Source organism: Eurosta solidaginis, chromosome 5 (genome assembly GCF_040869045.1).
Source record: "Eurosta solidaginis isolate ZX-2024a chromosome 5, ASM4086904v1, whole genome shotgun sequence".
Lineage (NCBI taxonomy): Eukaryota > Metazoa > Arthropoda > Insecta > Diptera > Tephritidae > Eurosta > Eurosta solidaginis.
The window spans coordinates 243,681,095-243,704,114 of NC_090323.1; the positions used below are offsets into that span (position 1 = coordinate 243,681,095).

Genomic DNA, 23,020 nt, shown 5'->3' on the forward strand with positions numbered 1-23,020 from the left:
CTGGTTGGACGAATGTACACCAACATGGCAATAATTGAGAGCATTCACAATTGAAAAAAGTTTGCACGAGTGGAAATTCTAACGCACGCAGTCACAATATAATCTGTCCTCGCATATTTTGCGAAATACTTAACAATATATAGTGGGCGGCCGCCGTGGTGTGATGTTAGCGTGCTCCACCTACCACACAAAAACGAGGTCCATCAAAAATTTTGAAAAAATTTTTCATTTTGAATAAAATTTGTTCTAAGCGGATCGCCCCTCGAGAGTGATTTGGCAAACCCTCAGTACAAATCTGCCATGGACAGCATCTCAGTAAAAATGCATTGCAGCTGCCGTTCGATGTCGGCATAAAACATATAGATCCCTTCCCGCCAATTTGTAGGGAAAATTAAAAGGAGCACGACGCAAATTGGAAGAAAATCCCGGCCTGAATCTCCTCGGAGGTAAATCGCGCCAAGTTTTTGTTACAAACGGAATACACATATAAACATAAATCGGAAGTTGCTGCATATGGTGCCCACAGTTTGTACACCCAGTTGTGCTCTAATGCGTTATTGTTGTGTGTATTTAGTTTATTTAAACTTGTATTCAATGATGATGCTGTTTTTGACATTTGTTATTAAGATATAGCAAATTGATCAAAAATGTACAATGCAACCAGCATTGTCATGTAATGGTACGAAAGTTAAAAATAAATAAATAAATGTGAGGTAAGATAACCTCCGAAGAGATTTTAGGCCGAGCTTCCTTCCAATTTGCGTCGTGCCCCGTTTAATTGTTCCTACAAATTGGCAGGACGGGACCTACTTGTTTTATGTTGACTCTGAGCGGCATCTGCGAGACAGATGCATCTTTACTGAGAAGCTTTTCATGGCAGAAATACACTCGGGGTGCGTGAACCTAGGAACTTAGATGCGGTAGGCGGAGCATACTACCAGCACCCCACGGCGGCCGCTAGGGTTCAAAAGTTTGTAAACAGAAAAATTCGAACTTCTAAAAAATGCGCATTTACCCAATGCGACCAGCATGAACACTACTTCGAATTCCACACTCGAATATGCTTAATGCTAAAATGGGCATGAATTGGGATAACAGTTAAATAGTTTACAATCACGGCCCTTTCTTATGTGGCCAGTTATGAGGGTAGTTGTAAAGGTTTCTGCAATAAAAAATTTTACATCGAACAAGAAGGACCACCCTTATGTACGCATTTCATTTATATGCAAATATTGTACATATTTATATTGGCAAGTTATTGAAAATTTGGTTACAAATGTTTGTAAAACGATTATTAAATAAATTTCTGAAAGCTATGTCAAATCCATACTCATATTCAACATACATACGTACGCAAAAGCCTCATACATTCGTTTGATTGAAAAAGGGTCCAAAAAGGCAGGATGCATGAAGGAATATAAGCAACTTCAAATACAAAACTGAACGGATATTTCTTCAATGATAAAATTTGTTTGTTGGTTTGGTAAAGCGATTTCGTTATATGATACATATTTATATACTTTACGTATGCAATCAATTTTTGTACATGCACACATACGCATATTCCAGTTACATAGACATATATGTATGTGTGTGTGTGTTTATTTATGCTGCAGTGCAAATGATTTTTTGCTGACAACGGAAAAGTTACAGCTGAAATTGAATTGCGACATTTGCCTCACTTTTATATTTGTCCATTATTTTTCAAATTGATACATACATACATACAAATTTATTGTTGATTATGCCAACTGCTGCATTGGTGTTGCATTAGATAAGCAATAGTTACAGTTTGTTATATCTTTCAAGGAAGTTCCTTTTATGCCAATGACATTGATGTATTGACTGGTTTGACATTACTTTAATATATTTTGTTTCGTTTACAATACATTATTTGTATCTAAGTAATAAAGAGTAGTCTCCACAAAAAACATATTAGTTCGTATTTCATTATTTAGGAGAATTAAAAACTATTTTCTAAACTGTGATGTCAGCCATTGAACAATCGATAACAAACCGATAATTCGTCAATAAAAAGTCAAGAATCTGTCAATAACTTTTGTTATCGTTGTCAAATTTATAACACTTCGATAACAAATCGATAACGAGCTTATACCTCGCTGCTAAGACACTTTCAACAATACGAATAATAGTAAATCGATAACAAGCTCATAACCTGTCGATATCAAACCGATAAATTATCGATAACAAACCATTAACAATTGAATAATAAAGTGATAACACGTCGTCTGGATTCGGTTTCGGCTTCGTGAAACTTTACACATAGGTTAGAGCACCGTGACAATGCAATAAAAGGAAAAAAATTCTTTAGGTGGCGCACGGATCGAAATAATTAGATAAGAATTTTGAAATTTTGAAACCAGCTTTTAAGTAATTTCTCGATAAGCTAGAGACTTGAAATTCAAACTTAATTCAGAGGTCGATGACAGCCGATAACACGATACAAAAAGATTCGCTAGGGGGCGCACGGGATGACATATTTAGAAAAATCGTACGAAACGGAGGGATTTTGGGATTGACTTTTATGTAAGTTCTCATTGAGATACAACTGTAAAACCTCACAGATAGGATAAGAAGCCGAGAAAATTTAAGAAAAGGAGAAAAAATTCTGTTAGGTGGCAAACGGATCGAAATATTTAGATAAGAATTTGGAAATTTAGTGTCTTGAGTACGGTTTTAAAGCAAATTCTCATTGAGCTACAAACATGAAACCTCAGAGATAGGTTAAGACACCGTGAGAAAGGAGCAAAATAGGAGATAATAATTTGGAAATTTAAAACCGGTTTTTAACTATTACAGCCGATGACACAATAAAAAATTTGCGCTAGGGGGCGTACGGACTGAGATATTTAGAAAAATCAAACTGAACGGAGGGAATTTTGGGATTAATTTTTATGTAAGTTCTCATTGAGCTACAAGCGTAAAACTTAACAGATATGTTAAGACACTGAGAAAATGCAAGAAAAGGAGAAAATAAAAATAAAATTGAAAAATTTTAAGCAATTCCTTTATATAAATGGACAAAAATCAGCGAAAAATATCTTTTTATATGAACACATATTCTTGCTAAACTTTGATTTTTAAATTTTGACATAGAAATTGCAAAAATATTTATGAGAAGTAAAAATATAAAGTGGAGCGCAATTGATTGACTAATAATATCTCCTTTCCTACCAACTTTCCAATCCAAGTAATGTAATTTGTGCTCGACCAGCAAGCCTCTTCGAGGTCTACCAGATGCCCTTTTTCGTCCCCAACCTAAAGTAGAGAGAATAGAACACACCCACGCAGCCTTCTCCTGCACAATTTTCTTTACATTACAGCCCCACTCAACTGAAACGTTCAACTGACTCCTTGCCTGTTTAATCAATCTGTGCTATTTCAAACGCTCCAGACAGAACATTGTTACACGCTTTTTCAGTGTCGAAAAGCACCGAGAAATTGTTTTGGATTCTAATAAGTCTTCTATTAGTCAAGAGCTTCTTATGGGATTTATGATAATTGATAGACAAGAGCCCTTAGGAGAAACGTAAAACCAGCCTTTTGAATCAAGGTAGCATTAACTTATATTCCAAGACTTTTGTATGTAGGACAGTTTGAAGCAATTGATGTTCGAGTACATATGTATGTTTATAGAGAAATAAAACATGCAATACATTTGACATTATATTGGAGCAAGAATGTGAGTTTCTCTGCCTTATCTTCCCATATCACTCAGCTTGTAGCAGAAATGAAGGTCATAATGAATGAATGAGAATTACCCACCTATGGGGTACCGAGTATTGGGACTAACGGTTGATGGAAAGTAATATAGGAAAGCATTAAAGGAGTTTTGATGCAATACAAAGCTTTAAAGTTTATTAGCTTATGCCCGTGGGTTTCACCTAACGTTTCTATAAAAATATGAAATATAAATAAAATATATTTTAAACTTATTTTACGGTCATGTATTTGAGAATTTAGGTATTGCTGGAAGCCATAGGATATACGATATTTTTTATGTCCTTTATATTTTGTAATATTATTTGGAGTATATGTAGATAAAACAACTTTCCGATGAGCAAACTTTAGAGCTGGCTTCCTGTAATTGGCCACGGGTGAAACATGTGCTACAGCTGAGGACTGTCATTGAGCTTTATTGACGGATGGCGAAAGCAAACCTAATTGGAAATTAGATACATTTAAAATGGAAAGGCATATCTGTCAGTATCAATGGAATCCTTGGTAGGAAAACTTTGTTGTTTTCGAAAATTTCCGATAAAATCATAGCTTAAATGACATTCGGTAAAAGTATTGCGATGATAAGCCTTCTCCCACTACAAAAGCGCAGAAATTCCAAATTTCGAGGCATAACTATAACAGACCTTTTTTTTTAAGGATAAATCAATGAGGAGGAGTTCCTGATGGCTCCAAGGAGTTAAGAAACTCAACCGGATAATGCACAGCTTGGGGTACTTCCACGACTGTGTCAATAGATTGATAAGTTGTCTTGGTTCCTGGCAAATTTGATATTAACATCCTCATTTTTAGGTGCCGAAATTGCCCTTTCTCGAAACCATTTATAGTTTGTATAATTAGCCTCATGTCTTTCAGAGTTGGGTATGACGCTCCGAACGACTGTTTGTGAGCCGCAGTTCCCACACAATTAGCTTACATGTATTTAGAACAGTGGTACTTAATTTAAATGCGAAGTCAGCTTTTATAGGTGGTGTTAGGGATTGACCTCATATAATTATTCACTGTATTTCAATGTCATAGCATGAATGCTTCCAGAGTTATGCAGTATCAAAGTTTCGGTATGTACGGGAGGTGCCACGCTCCATTTATATTTCGAAATTATTTTTAGCTTTGATCATTGTTGGAAGATTTCTAGTGGGCATTTCAAATTTGGTTGAGATCGGTCGATCGGTTCGGGACGCATTATACACACATTGGTATATGTACATTATTTGAGTTTCGTATATATAGATAAAATAACTTCAGGAAAATAGTGTAGGTTTCCTGGGAACAACCCACTTGCCGTTTCGACATTTAAAAACTGTGCGATTTGATTTCCTTGCCTTTTTTTCTCACATGCTCTGACTGGGACGTCACCGCATTTGCTTCAAAGTTTGAACTTTTCCATCAAAGCTTATCCACCTTTCCGTTGTTGCGCCATGCATGCTTCTTGAACTCTTTGCTGATAAGGTGTTCTATGATAGAATAACACTCGGCATATTAGGGAAACTATTGACCGTATATGTATGTATCTACCTCTGAAGCATGATTTAAGACGAGTCTTTCGAGAGAACTTTAAAAAAGGTAAACATATTTGCAGATAAGTCTAGGAGTTTGTAATCAAGCTACATAAATTATGATGCGCAAACCTCAAAATTAGAATAGCGCTTTTTATTTTAAACATATCTAGATATACTATAAATAAGTCCAAGCGATCTAGATTTTAAAAAACATTTAGTTGATTTTGACTTACCGCATCGTCATTAATAGTGACTGTTCCTCCTGCAAAACACTTTCCAAGTACATCATATCCAAATCGGACACAACTGCAGAATTGATAACAATAATTTCATCGCCTTTGATAATACCTGTAATCAAAATGCATAAAAATATGAGTTGGTGCAATTGAGGCATTAGATAAAGGAAAATACAAAACGCACTCCAACACATACATACTTACACTGAAAGAAATGGTGCTAGTAAAATCAACAAATAGGTTCTGTTGTTCTTGACTTAACGGATATTTGGTGAAATTGATCAAATTATGGTTAATTCAAGCGGGCTTTTTGCCAAGCGAACAAATTAGTTTAGTCATTCCAACAGAAGAGAAATTTTCGCTCTTAAGTTAACAAAATTCTGTTAAAGATTCCTAATCAATCTAACTGATTTTTTTGTTAGCACAACTGATCTCACTGGTCATTTCAACAGCGATCAACAGTCAATACATGAGCAAATTTCAAAGAGAATTTTACGCTTACCGCGCTCTCTACTTTGTACTTATGTATGCTGTGTACTATATGTGTGCACATATTTACGTATGTATATGGCGGCCGCCGTGGTGTGATGGTAGCGTGCTCCGCCTACCACAACGAAGACCCTGGGTTCACACCCCGGGCAAAGCAACATAAAAATTTTAAAATAAGGTTTTTCAATTAGCAGAAACTTTTCCTAAGTGGGGCCGCCCCTCGGCACTGTTGGGCAAGCACTCCGAGTGCATTTCTACCATGAAAAGATCTCAGTGAAAACTCATCTGCCTTGCAAATGCCGCAACGTAGGTACCTCCGTACAAAGCTGTCGCAACAACTTTTTCTGTTCATTTGACTACTAAAACGGTCAATTACGAATCAACGATTTGTGCGCAGTTGATTCAACATCTTGTTGCGATGGGTAAACATTGACATAAATTTCGTTTGAATTGGCCCGTATTTCGGTTGATTTTACCAGTCTTTTTCTTTCAGTGTATATATGGTATATATACTCATGTAGATCATATTTCTATGTAATATATATAGATACAACCAAAATACAATGTTTTATTTTTTTATGTATAGAAAAGAACAGTTTGACAATATGGAAAATGCAATTGGCATCACTCGAGTGGAAGAAGAAGACATTGAATAAAGAATGACAATCTAACAAAAAACATCAGAGCAAAAGTTACTTACATACAAACGGAAGCGAATAGTCTATTCTATACTATAAACCAATATATATATCTATGGTTATTGTTATTTTCGCATTGTTTGTTAAAAAAGAGAATATCATGTCATGCGTCTTTAATATCGGCATACAAAAATATGTTAAATATGTATGTAAGTCAACGTGTGTGCCTGTGTTTGAATTTCTTTTGTTCAGGTACATTGAACAACCGTTACAATTGTTCACATATAATGCTGATAAGAGCCCAATCGACTGAAAGAATGTCTTGTATGTTTCATTCTACATTGACAAGTAACCGAAAGACAAACGCTTTTAAATCGCTTCTTGCTTTATTATTCCAAACATTTTTACAAAAGGATGCATGAAAGAGTGTAAAATATATACATTTTATTTTATAGTTTATATATCAAAGGCATCACAAAAGCCAAACTCAAATTGGTAACTCGTATTGATGTTGCATGTGTGCTTAATATTTGTTCATATGTGGAGTGACTCACCAAAAGTGATGATGAGGTTGATGTTTTAAGACTCGTCTCAAAATATAACGCAGAGTTATAAACATTTTGCGGAGTTTTGAAATACCTCCCAAACTTAAGTTTTAAGTTTGAGTACTTTAAGTTCTCACTAGTAGCACCCGGTGTCATCAATCTAATTTCTCTTTATTTCAGTGGTGCCACACACAGTCCCTTCCGCATAATTTCTACTCCTTTGTACAATGCAGTGTTTATCTGGAGTAGGTCCAAACCAAATTTATAGCGTTTTTCTAGTTTTTGGTATTTTAGCTTTTTGTAGAAAATGCGAATGGCCTGAACTCAATTGAAGTAATGGTATTAGCACCAAATCACAGCGATATAACTGCAGTAGTTTTGAATATATTTGATGTGGAAATTTGAGTTGGTATGGGAGGTGTCACGCCGCTTTTTTCAACATACTGGAATTTTCGTTAACACTTTGCCTTTCGGAATATTGACAGCATTACCAAGTTTGAGTAATGTGACTTACTCGGTTCAGGAGATATGTGATAAGGAAAGACAAATGTTTGTATGGGAGGTACCCTATTTTTCAATTCTTTCCACTATTCATATGTAGGTATATACATATATTAGATACCAGATCCCTACTTACCACAAAAATACCACTTTACCACTGAAGATTTCTTTTTCCTACAAATTAGTGCATACTTCATTAAAATTTTTGAAAAAAAAATTTTCCTAAAAATGATCACAGATGATGGATGGGGACTAGAAACATCTGAACTAATGGGATAGCTTTAAATCGCTTAAAGTTCATTGAATCCATTTCCACGCTGGGCCAGTTGCCAAAAACTTCAAGAAGACTTTAAGGGTCATCCATTTCATTATCTTTCGTGAGGTAGTTGGTGTACTTGTCATCAATACTGCCCTACTTTATAAGAAGAAAATTATCAAGGTTAAGTAACTGTAAATCAAAAATGAAATTTGGTAGATATACTATCCTTGCCAAATTATATAGTGTAACGAATTTAGAGAAATTGCGCTTATTTCCAACCTTCTGCAAATGTTCGAAACGCTAAATTGTCGAATAAAGAACTCCAATGTTCAGTAATGCAAAATGGTCTTTATTAGACTACTTTAAGGTACTTCACAGTAACGCTTATACTTCACAACTAATTGCGTGTTTAAATCAAATTGATTAGTCATGCTTGCGCTGCTTTTATACTCTCGGTTGCTTCGTTCACCCATTTCTCCTAAGGTCTAGTAATTTTTCGAACTTCATGCTTGGTTACCAGCCATATACATTTATACTTGTAGTTTGTAGCCATATGCGTATGTAAATGTGAGTACTATTTCGGCTGATGGATGCATGTGTTTCTGCGTATCTCTTCGTTGCCTTGTATGTATGTGAGTAAATGATGATTGATTTGTTTACGTACAGAAGAGTGGCAGCTTGCTTTATTGCTGTTGTGCCTTTGTTTAATAACCTTAGTGATGCGAGTATCACTTAGTGAGGCTAATACACAATAGACTGAGTGATAATCAAAATCGCTTAAAGACCATACCCACTTTTCCTGAGGGTGCTATGGCTGAGATAAGAACCGAAGTTAAATAAAATTTTGAAAATGGGCGAGACGCGTCCCTTTTTTGTGACGCTTTCCAAAATACTGTAACGAATTTTTGGGCGATTCCGATTATTTTGCACCTTCTGCTAACGTTCGAATCGCTGAGCTGTCGAATAAATAACTCCAATAATCAGTATTGCAAAACGGTCTTTATTTATACTAATTTGGGAGTAGCACTTCAAAATTATACTTCACAACTAATAGTGTATTTAAATCAAACTGATTTCGGATTCCTCAGCTTGCGCTGATTTTATACTCTCGGTTACCTCGTTCGCCTTCTAGAACAGTTGTATCTCATGCTTGCTTATTTAGCTATATATATGCATATCTGTAGTTTATGCTTTTCTTCCCACCATGTGCGTGTGTATGTGTGCGTATCGACTTCTGCTCTCAGTTGCCGCCTACATATATGTTTGTGAAATAATCTCTCGGCTTCAAACTGCTGGTTATGTGCATGGAATATTTATCGTTGCCTTGCACATAAGTGTGGCTACTTGCTCTAATGTGTACATGTACATAAGTGTGGTTGCTTACTGTTTTTGCTGTTGTGATTATTTACTAACAGCGTAGTGTTGCTAATATTCGCCACAATACATTTAATGCCATAAGTCGAACAAAAATCTGCCAATCCGAACGAAATTTGGCATTAACATTTTTTTCATAGCTACAGCTGTTTGCTCTGAAAATGAGCGAACTCGCCTGGAAACCAGTTTCACCTCATCGTTTCAAGTGCTGGGTATGTACCTAATGTTCGAATTTCTTATTTGTTTATTTTTAGACTTATGTACTTGTTTATATTTTTATTATGTTTTCATGGTTTTTAATCAAATTATGCCTTTAAGCAGGGCTTTAATTTAAAAAAAACTTATCCAGATTTAGAGAAGAATTTGTATGGCGAAATATCATGTGTGGCCCGATCTATGAAAAGATGGCTTATGCCTAAAAAAAATTACTACTACTAAGAAACTAAAGAAATGCATTGTTTATCTTTAACAGCTGTTTCTTGCAATTTCTTTTTTGAGTCATAAGCCACCTTTTCATAAACCGGGTCACATATACCAATATTAATTACTTTAACAGTTTTTTAAATGAATTTTGATTAGTATATCGTAAGAATTTGGTTAGCACCTTTTCTTTATGACGAAAAGTATTTCTGTTAAATATCCGAGAGAAATCGAGACACGACCGTTCACTAGTAATTCATTTATTGTAATCAGCTTTAGCTTATAACTAATACAGAGTTGAAGTTGTGTACTAAAAATTATCGTGTTTGGGTTGCCTCTGTTACAAACATCAGAGTTGCATTTTCTCTTACAAATTCCGCCTCAACCCAAATGCGATTCATATTTAAAATATAAAAAATGTAATTCTAAAATATAACTCAAACTATGCTAGAATTATCTTTAACAATTTACATAAATTTATATGTTTGTCTCCAGATAGGGGCTTCGTAAATATATCTGCGACGTTTTTCGCTGATGGAACGTACTCAATATCGATTTCGTTTTGGACATATTTTTCGCGTATGTAGTGAAACTTTATGTCAATATGCTTGCTACGCTTGTGTGCCACAGGATTTTTGACTGCGAACTGTGCACTTTGGTTGTCGCAAAATATTGTTGATGCTTTAGCGACATACTGCTCAAAACCCATTTCTGTCAATAAACTTCGTAGGAAAGATACTTCCTTTGCTGCGTTGCACATTGCGATGTATTCCGATTCCATGGTGCTAAGAGAAACTACATGCTGCTTCTTAGATTCCCATGCAATCAGCCCATCGCCCATAAAAATAGAATAACCACTGATCGATTTGCGGTCTTGTAAATCTGAAGCCCAGTCAGCATCTGAAAAACAAATTAAGCTTTGATGGTTAGCGTTAAAAGTTATCATACCCTTCGGCTTCTCCTTCAAATAGCGCAATACACGCTTGGCTGCCACGAAATGCTCTTTGTGCGGGTGACTGGTAAACTGTGCCAGCTTCGATACGGTGTATGCTATATCCGGCCGAGAAATTATGGCCAAATATGTCAAACCACCAACAAGTGACATGTACTGCTTGGTGAGAAAACCAGCACAATTTTTGTTACTGCATTTTGCAAGAACCGTGCCTTTACTGTAAGGCGTTGCAACACCTTTACAATCTGCCATATTCCAGCGCTTTAATAACTCGTCGACATAGCGCCCTTGATGGATTGAAATACTTCCACGGAGATCGTCCCTTTCAACCTCCATGCCCAGGTAATAACGAATAGGGCCACGATCGACAGCTTCTACTTTCTCATTAAGCATTTTAATAATTTTCTGCATCGTGTTTTCTGATGAACAAGCCAACATGATGTCATCAACGTATATGCTCAATATATTAATTTCGCCATTGCCGCACATAGTATATACACAGTTGTCTGATCTGCATCTCACGAAACCAATGTCGCTCAAAACTTTATCAATCTTTTCGTTCCAATATCTGCCGGCCTGCTTAAGGCCATATAAAGATTTTTGAAGTCTGCACACTTTTTGGGGTTGTTGCTCATCAACAAAACCTTCAGGCTGGCGCATGTACAACTCTTCTTTCAAATCACCGTTTAGGTATGCAGCTACGACATCGACATGGTTGACCAGCAGCTTATATTGTACTGCTAATGAAAGAATCATACGAATAGTCGAATGCCTGACGACTGGTGCATAAGTGAAGGTAAAATCTTCGCCTGGTTTCTGCGAACAACCTTGCGCAACTAAACGCGCTTTATACTTTTCAAGTTTACCATCGCCATCGAACTTTTTAGCGAACACCCAGCGACAACCAATCACGTTTTTGTCAGGTGGACAGTCAGCTAGAGTCCAAGCACCACTTTTCATTAGGGAATTATATTCCGCCTGCATAGCATTTCTCCATTGCGAACTTTCGTCAGATTGCATCGCATCTTCGACTGAATTTGGATTTTCGTACGCCAGATTAAGTACCTCAACTATATATTTTTTCCTTGGTCTGCCTACTTTTCCTGTTCGGCATATACGCGGTCGTCCTCGTTTTCTTCCAAATACCATTTCGCCTTCGTCACTCGAAGCACTATCTTCAGATGCATCGTCGTCATCTTCATCATTTGCCATGTCATCACTGCTTGAGTTTTTATCAACACTCATATCTGCATTTTCACCATCATTTCCACTCATATCTGCATTTTCAATCGATTTAATTGCATTTTCGGTAATTAATTCAATGATCACGTTAGAATCAGCATTTTCGTGCTCATCGGAGTTATCCTCTACGGTTTCAAGTTTTGGCAAAGCGTGTTCGAAAAATATTACATCACGGGCAATTACAATGCTTTTCTTTAAGGGATCATAAAGTCTATACCCTTTAGTATGATCAGCATAGCCTACAAACCGTACCTTCGATCCTTTACAATCGAACTTTGATTTTCCTGGCTGCTTGTTAAGCACAACAGCTTCACAACCAAATACTTTGAAATGGTTAACACTCGGTTTGTACCCTCGATAACATTCATACGGCGTTTTATTTTTTAAAATTTTCGTGGGACACCTATTCCGTATGTAAGCGGCGGTGTTGACTGCTTCCGACCATAGCGATTGTGTGAGATTCGATGAAACTAACATGCACCGAGCCATCTCAACTAAAGTGCGGTTGGCGCGTTCTGCCACGCCATTCTGTTCTGGTGTATACGCCACCGTCTTTTGATGTATAATACCTTTACTTTTCAGGTAACTTTGGAAATCCGTTCCCAAATATTCACGCCCATTATCACTGCGCAAACATTTTACTTTATTACCAGACTGATTTTCTACGCACGTAACAAATTGCTTAAATGCAAGAAATGCATCAGATTTTTTCTTTAGAAATTTTACTTCAATGTAGCGCGAGAAATCGTCAATAAACGTGATAAAATAATTTGAGCCACCTTGCGATGTCGTACGCATAGGTCCGCAAATATCGGAGTGAATAATTTCCAAACATTTTGTTGATTGCACATTCGAATAATTAAGGAAAGCGCTTCTTTTGATTTTACACATTGCGCATATGTCACAATCAATATTCAATTTCTTATTGATACACAAGCCACGCACCATATTATTTTGTGCAAGCATAAACAAATCTTTATAATTTACATGGCCGAATCGCCGATGCCACTTTTGCACATTTTCATGTTCATTTTTATTTTCAGTTACTAAATTAATATATTCTTTGTTTTTAGTTTTAGTCAAATTTTCGCGAAAAACTCCGTTTTGCATATCAGCAGTGAACACTAATTTATTTTCTTTTGTCTTTACAATTGCTTTATTCTTTTTAAAGCATACTTCGTTTCCGTTACTCAGAATTTTGCTCACAGCTAAGAAGTTGTTGTTTAACTTTGGTACGTACAATACACCCATCAATACGATGTCAGTAGTTTCCGATTTGAGCATTATTTTTCCTTCGCCCTCTGCTTCAACCGATTCTCCAGATGCTAAAAATACCTTTTGAGTGGTTTTTCGCAAGCAAGAGTATAATGTGATATCTCTACACATGTGTGATGATGCTCCACTATCGAGTATCCATGCCTTCTCAGCTTTCGCTGTTTGAGCGTGGGAGTCAAACAAACTTAGCACCGTTGGAGTTTGAGTGCTTTTGCAATTAGCTCTGATGTGACCTCTTTTACCGCAATTATAACATTTTGCATTGCTGAAGTTTCGCCTTATACTCTTAACTTTGTTGTTGCTACGATTGTCGCGTTCATTAGACAAGCCTTGTGTTTGATCTCTTTTCTCAACTTTGCCATTGGAATTCGCTGCAAACACGTTTTCGGTTACGATGCGTTGCCCTCTCCTTTGCTCTTCTTCCAATATTTTAACCTTCAAAACTTCTAATTTCGGTAACTTGTCTCTACTTTCAATAGCTATTACGAAGCTTTCTATCTCATCTGGGAGACTACATAACAGTAATATGCAGAGCAGGTCTTCGGGTACAGTAACACCGATTTCGCTAAGATTGTCCACAATAGAGCAGAACTCATTGATTTGAAGGGCAAATTTCTGTGCAGCGTTCACTTTGAATTGAATCAATTTTCTAAACAAATTTACCTTTCTGGCTGGACCGTCTGCATTGTAGAGGGTGCTTAGCAACTTCCATGCCTCTTTTGCTGTCACACACTTTTTTATTTGGATCAGCTCCGTAGGTTTAATGCACAAATGAATCATCGCTAATGCCTTTTGGTCAGCTTTCTGCCACTGCTCCTTCTCCTTTTCCGATGCTTCCGTCTTAATATCATCAGCAACGACGTACCACAAATCTTGTGTCACCAACAAACTACGCATAAGCAGCGCCCACGTCGAATAGTTTTCGCCGGTCAACTTTTCAATATTTATTAACGACGAACTCATTTTTTTTTTTTTTTTTTAATCAACTAATCAACTGTTTTTTAGAAAAGGCTACAAAATCGACAAACGATTTACACAATAAATATTACTATTAAAATTACCGAACAACGTGACCTGGGCCCATAACCCTTGTTAAATATCCGAGAGAAATCGAGACACGACCGTTCACTAGTAATTCATTTATTGTAATCAGCTTTGGCTTATAACTAATACAGAGTTGAAGTTGTGTACTAAAAGTTATCGTGTTTGGGTTGCCTCTGTTACAAACATCAGAGTTGCATTTTCTCTTACAATTTCTAATCAAAGTGTGAAAATTCATGTAATAACCACGCCCCAATGTAAAAAAATGAAACTAAGTATATAATGCACCGTGTCACACGCATTTAGTCCCTCTTGATTTAAATTTTCATCGTACGTAGTTTACACCTGAATAAGTTTGCCATTTGAAAGCTTTTCTATAAACGACCTCAACACATACATAAATATTTGTGTAAGCTTCAAATCTTGAGTGATTTGTAAGCCGCTCCTCTTTTAAGATAAAACTGCATTAATTTCCTTTTATTTTATATATTTTAAGGAGCTTAGTTGTTGCTTGCAAATGAATTTACATATTTTTTGAATTGCAAAAGCAGCTTCAGAGGAATTATTCTTTTATATGTTTGTAATTTAAATGTGTAATGTAGATAACCCTGCAAAAAATGCGATTAGTCTAGGACGAATCCGGGATAAGTCGCAAAGGAGTATGCGACCAATGCCAGTGTTGATCTGTTTGTATGACTAGAACTGTTCCTTTTTGTTTGAGCATGTCCTATGAAGAAACTAACTGTACCCATTTATACCCGAAAGGGTTCGATAGGATCAATCACCTTTGTACCCATATGAGAACATATGAAGCATAGTCTCTTTCGGTTCAATAAGAGCTCAAATAGGAACCAGTCGCAATATTCATTGCAGACAAACAATGGAAGGGTTTGCCAAGCCACCAAATCTATTTAATGAAAGTTCTTCGCCCGCTTTTCAAAAAGGAATACAAAATATTCTCCGAAATTTAACCCTAACTTCGGCGTAGTCGTTTAGGTCTAGTATAGGTATAGGGCTCCGCATTTTGCTTAAATAATTCGAATCAATCACCTGTAATTTTTACTCATTTCGTTGCCGTTTTTTTTAATATTTCTTAAAATGGGCCACAAAGATTTGCACTAAAGGCGTTTAAATATGCCCAAACGTAGACAAAAGAGATCAATTGGAGATCAATCTCTATAGGGATTGATCGCACGATTTTTTGCAGGGAAGTATGGACAAACACTGTGCTGCATGTGTGCGTGTGTAAATTTATCATTACAAAAAAAAAAACCACAAAGTGTATATAAATTTGCGGTGTAGTACACAAAAATCTTCAAAGAGTAAAACAAACAAATTCTTTGTGTTAAGTAAAAAACTTGAAATTTAATGTTGAAAGTGAAAATTCCGTAAGTCAGCTCTCGTTGGCGCAACGCTCTTTGTCAACTTTAAGTACACAGCGTGTTTACTTTTATAGCCCTTTTACCTGTTTTACAACTACTTCGTTCTTGTTTGGAATTTAAATTTAGGGTGCATATTTAAATTTTTGACGAGTTGCCAAAAAGTTTGTAAGTATTATAGATAGGTCTGTGTGTATGTGTATGTGTGACAGGAAATCTTCTTTTTGTGCATTCCAAACGCTGCTCACTTTACGAAGTTGGATAAATATAAAATCTGGCAAGAACGAACTTTGATATTTACACATATGAAAATATATGCACATATATGTATGTATGTATGGAAGTGCGCATGTATGTGGGTATGTAGATCATATTCTGATATTGACGTTAAGCTTAAGTGCAATATCTGCATGCTTTTGTTGGTATTTTATATTGAAGCAGCTCCTTTGCACTTCCTCTTAACCGAAAAATGCTTTAAATATTTTGAAGAACATCTGAATATATTAAAATATCTTTGTGAGGCATATTTTTATACAAAAAATAGAGAAGCAACAGCTTCGAATGTTTCATATCAAAGCTCAATTTTATGCTCTAAAAATACTACTTTACTGACTTTATTGATAGTAGGACAACTGAGCCCCTGCCTATTAATTGGATAGCAAGGAAAAGAAGATTTGATTTCTTAAGGTCTATATTTTTGAAAAAATTCTTTAGCAAAAGTTGGTAGGTATTTTGTTGAATTGACAAGTTTTACCCAAGTGCTGCTGCTGAGGATGTTTTGCAAAGTTGCCACCCATTCCAATTAAATAAAAAAAAGCAAGTAACGCTTTCTAAGTTCGGGTGTAACCGAACATTATTTACTCAGCGGGAGTTTCAATTGTACAGTTCATTTCAGAGAATTATTTTTCCAAATTTTGTTGCAAGGGATGTGTTTTTTTAGGCTCTAGAAATGTTATGTAATGCTTGATCGGAATAGGGGCGTAACACCTTCCATTAATAACACCAATTTCTATCAATTTCATCTTACAAGAAAATTTGATACAAAACTATTTTTCGTTAAGATATAACTTATTTATCTTAACGACCCTTTCAACCAACCTCTGTATATAAAAGTGAGCGTGGTTTTTAAGCTAACCCGTCCATTTTTACTAGAAATATTTATTGCTATAAGGAAAATATGTTTACCCAATCTTATTACGATATGTTAATTGTGATAATCGAGTTATGGCTCCCGACACATAAAAAAAATTGCTTGGTCAAAAAGGGTGGGTGCCACGCCTATTCTCAAAAATTAAAAGTTTTTTATTTTTCATGTTATAATTCCACTTAGAAATGAAACACCATTGACATAAAGCAAAGATATAGCAAATTTCATTCGCCCACGACCCTTTTAAAAAAATTTTATATAAAAGTGGGCGTGGTTGTTAATCGATTTTGATTATTTTCATTAATCTAATAATTTCACATGTAGTATCTCTGCCAAATTTCTCTTCAAATTTCTCTTCCAAATTTTCTTCTTCCAACTGCGGGTGGTGCCATGCCCGTATTCCAAGATTTTTTGGAACTTTGTTTTGTGTCATAAAATCAATCTACCTACCAAATTTCATTAACTTAGCGGTATTCATTTTGCCAATTTTTTGAAAATTTTAATATCGAAAAAGTGGGCGTGGTTATCGTCTGATTTTGCTCATTTTCAATACCAATATATTCTGGGTATCATATAAGCCCGTATACCAGATTTGGTGAAGATGTCTCAATATTTGCCCAAGTTAACGGACAGACAGACGGACCGGCGGACACACATCGTTGAATCAATTTTTTTCGTTACTGATGATTTTGATATATGGAAGTCTATATCTATCTCGATTCCTGTACATCTGTACAACCAACCGTTATCCAATCAAAGTTAATATACTAGGTGCACGGAGGGAGTGTTATCGATGCTGACGGACCTTTGTAGAATATAAATAGATCAGATAAGTTCCGGTAGAAGCCCGACTATCTCGGGAACTATAACATATGAACAGAAATCAATGTGGTCAGAGCCATTTTGCTCTTCATGCCCTAGTTCTATCAGAGTTACGTTTGCTAAAGAAACAGGATTCACCACGAGTGTACGAGGTAGAAAATGTGGTTGGAGAAGCAATTGCGATGACAGCCCCTTGAAAGAGTTGCGCTGCACAAATCCTCAAATCATAAATTTTAGGCCCTCTTACCTAGGTGTTGTTAAGTAGAATATCTTTTACAAGATATCTACCGGTGTTTGAAATTCTATAAGCATTCTTTCCAAGAACCCCTGACGATCGATGTGCCAATTTACAGGCATACTTTTAAACAACAAGTGTTTTTGTATTAATCAGAGTTCGCCCAGAGCTTGAACTTATTTTACAACAGAGGTAAGCCTACCAAATACAAATAAATGTGGATTAGGTGAGAAACGCTTCGTCAGTTTTTAACGGTAAAAGATCGTTTTTAGTCGGTTTCTTATCGACAAGTTACAGATGTGATATCGATTTTATATTGAAATTGTATCTGTATCTGACCGCTGATTCGCACACAACACATCGATACGAAATTTGTAACACTTCGATAGCAAATCGATTGCTATTCTAAAAAAATCGATAACTAACAGAAAGAAAACCAAAAGCTTATCTACAACAAACCGGAGACAAATTCATAATAGCATCATTATTAATTGGCGCTTAACCGCCTAAGCGATTTTGGCGGTTCGTTAAAATTCACGGCAGCTATCGCTTTTTCGCGACAACTGATGCCAATTGGTACCCCAAAGGAAACTAAGTGTTCCTCTACCTCCTCCTCCAACCTGCTCCTCCAACTTTTCGGAGGTCTCCCTTTTGCGCTGCTTCTAATCTGCGGTGTTTAGTGAAATACTTTCTTGGCCGGAGCGTTTTCTCCATTCGCATATGACGACCAGCGAAGCCTTTGGGCTTTTATTCACTGCACTATCTTCATATCTACGTATATCTCATGCAGATCATCTTTATACATCCTTCCATACTCGACGGAGAACTTTTCTCTTTCGAACACTCCAAGGCCATCTCATCTTCTTTTGACATTGTCCATTATTCCGACCCATAAATCAGGACAGGTATGGTGAGTGACTTGTAGAGCGGAGGGGATTTTATTTTCAATTGTCAACTCAGTATAAAGCGGAATTCTCGGTTCGATTTTTAAGCTGACATTGTTTTCGCTATTAATGCTGGTTCCCAGATATGCGAAGTCTTTGACAGTCTCTAATTTATTTTCGTTAGCAGTAACCTTGCTGGCATGGCGAGAAAGCAACAGGAAAGTCCTGGACGACGGGAAGTACTTTGTCTTGTTCTCATTTATCGCAGACCCACTTGTTTGCCTCTTTATATAGTGTCGAAGAAGGCAGAACCCACGGCGTGTTTGTTAAGGGCATTGATATCAATATCATTCGCAAACACCAGCCAGTTAACGCTCTTATAATGGACTTTGCCGTCACGGTTTAGTTCTGTTGCTAGGATCATCTTCACCAGCACCAGGTCAAAGAAATCGCACGAAAAGGGGTCACCTTGTCTGAAGTCTCGGTGGTGTTGTTCATTTGGCAGAGCCTTATTAGCTTTGCGAGAAACTTAAATTCAGACATAGCAGCGTACAAGAAGCCGATAACTCGTCAATAAAATATCGATAACTTTCCTTCCTTTACTTGCCCTTTCTTCCATTATGAAGTATGTGAATATGTAATTCAAAAATAGGCAAGGATCGGAAAAATGCTACCAAAAATCTTCACTACAAAGTAAAGATGCTGTTTTGCGGTCAAAATATTTATTGAATAAAAGCACAAGAGAAAACGGAAAGTTTCGACACCATGCCTGAACGCAATTCGTTCATATTTTGGTCACTACTAAAAATAACAAGTAAGGAAGGCTAAGTTCGGGTGTAACCGAACATTACATACTCAGTTGAGAGCTATGGAGACAAAGTAAGGGAAAATCACCATGTAGGAAAATTAACCTAGGGTAACCCTGGAATGTGTTTGTGTGACATGTGTATCAAATGGATGGTATTAAAGAGTATTTTAAGAGGGCCATGGTTCTATAGGTGGACGCCATTTAGGGATATCGCCATAAAGGTGGACCAGGGCTGACTCTAGAATTTGTTTGTACGATATGGGTATCAAATGAAAGGTGTTAATGAGTATTCTAAAAGGGAGTGGGCCTTACTTCTATAGGTGGACGCCTTTTCGAGATATCGCCATAAAGGTGGACCAGGGGTGACTCTAGAATGCGTTTGTACCATACGGGTATCAAACGAAAGGTGTAAATGAGTATTTTAAAAGGGGCGGGTCTTAGTTCTATGGGTGGAAGCCTTTTCTAGATATCGCCATAAAGGTGAACCAAGGGTTACTCTAGAATGCGTTTGCCCAATATGGGTATCAAATGAAAAGTGTTAATGAGTATTTTAAAAGGACGTGGGCCTTAGTTCTATAGGTAGACGCCTTTTCGAGATATCGCCATAAAGGTGGACCACGGGTGACTCTAGAATTTGTTTGTACGATATGGATATCAAATTAAAAGTATTAATGAGAGTTTTAAAAGGAGTGGTGGTAGTTGTATATGTGAAGGCGTTTTCGAGATATCGACCAAAATGTGGACCAAGGTGACCCAAACCATCATCTGTCGGGTACCGCTAATTTATTTATATATGTAATGTAATATCACGAACAGTATTTCTGCCAAGATTCCAAGGGATTTTGATCTCGCCCTGCAGAACTTTTTTATTTTATTTTACTTAATATGGAAGGTGCCACACCCATTTTACAAAGTTTTTTCTAACGTTATATTTTGCGTCAATAAACCAATCCAATTACAACGTTTCATTACTTTTTTCACATTTAGTATAGAATTATGGCATTTTTTTCATTTTTCGTAATTTTCGATATCGGAAAAGTGGGCGTGGTCATAGTCGGATTTCGGCCATTTTTTATATCAAGAAAAGTGATGTGAGATAAGTACGTGAACTAAGTTTAGTAAAGATATATCGATTTTTGCTCAAGTTATCGTGGAAACGGCCGAGAGGAAGGACAGACGGCCGACTGTGTATAAAAACTGGGCGTGGTTTCAACCGATTTCGCCCTTTTTCACACGAATAAGTTATCGTTCCAGAAACTAATCCCCTACCAAATTTCACAAGGATTGGTAAATTTTTGTACGACTTATGGCATTAAAAGTATCCTAAACAAATTAAATGAAAAAGGGCGGAGCCACGCCCATTTTGAAATTTTCTTTTATTTTTGAATTTTGTTGCACCATATCATCAATCAAAGTTAATATACTCTGTGAGCTCTGCTCAACTGAGTATAAAAATGAAGTCGAGAATAAAATTTGAGTAGATGCTGCATATTTCACTACCTTAAGGGTTTTATGTTTGTTTTTATGTTAATAAGTCCTTTAAAAAAAAAAAAAAAAAAAAAAAAATTGTTGCCCCCCTCTAAAATCTGTTAGTTTAATTATCAATATCTATTCGCGATTTATGGTACGCTTTAACGTTAAAATATTCACTGATATTGCTGGCGTCGAAACTTTTCCAATTAATTTGTCATCCATAATGATGTTTTTAGCTGACATCCCTTTACAAGCGAAAGCAGGCAGCAACAACGCTGCATTTTTTAGTCATAGTTGTTAACGCTATGTTGCACATAACGGCACCAGTCAATTCTTCGAAAGTTTCTTTGTATTTTCGCTATCCTTTCATGTATTTGTACGTTGGCTGAAAGAACAATTGTTGATGAACGTTGATAATTACCAACTTCTGTTGTTCGTAATTTTAGAAATTGTTTGATGCCAACATCACCAATCGCCCTACTATATTTATGCTTATCTTTGGTTTTTTTGTACTTAATAAAGTAAAATACAAAATAAAACAAGTAAGGAAGGCTATGTTCGGGTGTAACCGAACATTACATACTCAGCTGAGAGCTTTGGAGACAAAATAAGGGAAAATCACCATGTAGGAAAATTAACCTAGGGTAACCCTGAAATGTGTTTGTATGACGTGGGTATCAAATGGAAGATATTAAAAAGTATTTTAAAAGATAGTGGGCCATAGTTCTATAGGTGGACGCCATTTCGGAACATCGCCATAAAGGTGGACCAGGGGTGACTCTAGAATGCGTTTGTACGATATGGGTATCAAATGAAAGGTGCTAATAAGGGTTTTAAAAGGGAGTGGTGATTAGTTGTATATTTGAAGGCGTTTTCGAGATATCGACCAAAATGTGACCAGGGTGACCCAAAACATCATCTGTCGGGTACCGCTAATTTATTTATATATGTACCTAATGCCGCGAACAGTATTCCTGCCAAGATCCCAAGGGCTTTTGATTTCGTTTTCTTCTACTTAAGATGGTAAGTGTCACACCCATTTTACAGTTTTTTCTAAAGTTATATTTTGCATTAATAAACCAATCCACCGGTGCGGCCTCCGTGGTGTGATGGTAGCGTGCTCCGCCTACCACACCGTATGCCCCTGGTTTATACCCGAGGCAAAGCAACATCAAAATTTTAGAAATGAGGTTTTTAAATTAGAAGAAAATTTTTCTAAATGCGGTCGCCCCTCGGCAGTGTTTGGCAAGCGCTCCGGGTGTATTTCTGCCATGAAAAGCTCTCAGTGAAAACTCAACTGCCTTGCAAATGCCGTTCGGAGTCGGCATAAAACATGTAGGTCCCGTCCGGCCAATTTGTAGGGAAAATCAAGAGGAACACGACGCAAATTGGAAGAGCAGCTCGGCCTTAGATCTCTTCGGAGGTTATCGCGCCTTACATTTATTTTTATTTTATTTTAATAAACCAATCCAGATTTTCATATTTGGTATAGAATTATGGCATTTTTTTCATTTTTCGTAATTTTCGATATCGAAAAAATAGGCGTAGTCATAGTCGGATTTCGGCCATTATTTATACCAAGATAAAGTGAGTTCAGATAAGTACGTGAACTAAGTTTAGTAAAGATATATCGATTTTCGCTCAAGTTATCGTGTTAACGGCCGAGCGGAAGGACAGACGGTCGACTGTGCATAAAAACTGGGCGTGGCTTCAACCGATTTCGCCCATTTTCATGGAAAACAGTTATCGTCATAAAAGCCCCTACCAAATTTCACAAGGATTGGTAAATTTTTGTTCGACTTATGGCGTTAAAAGTTTCCTAGACAAATTAAATGAAAAAGGGCGGAGCCGCGCCCATTTTGAAATTTTCTTTTATTTTTGTATTTCGTTGCACTGTATCATTACTGGAGTTGAATGTTGACATAATTTACTTATATACTATAAAGATATAAAATTTTTTGTTAAAATTTGACTTTTAAAAAAATTTTTTTTAAAAAGTGGGCGTGTTCGTCATCCGATTTTGCAAATTTTTATTTGCCTCA

General features: G+C 36.5%; 1 protein-coding gene across 9 annotated transcripts in view; it reads right to left on the minus strand.

Moving 5' to 3' along the window:
• sif (still life) overlaps nt 1-23,020 on the minus strand; it is an 843,636-nt gene that overhangs the window by 140,891 nt on the left and 679,725 nt on the right. For all 9 annotated transcript variants that reach the window (XM_067789261.1, XM_067789264.1, XM_067789263.1 and 6 more), the window contains one exon: nt 5,492-5,606. In XM_067789261.1, the coding sequence (XP_067645362.1) occupies nt 5,492-5,606 (115 nt within the window). The remainder of the gene's footprint in view (nt 1-5,491; nt 5,607-23,020) is intronic.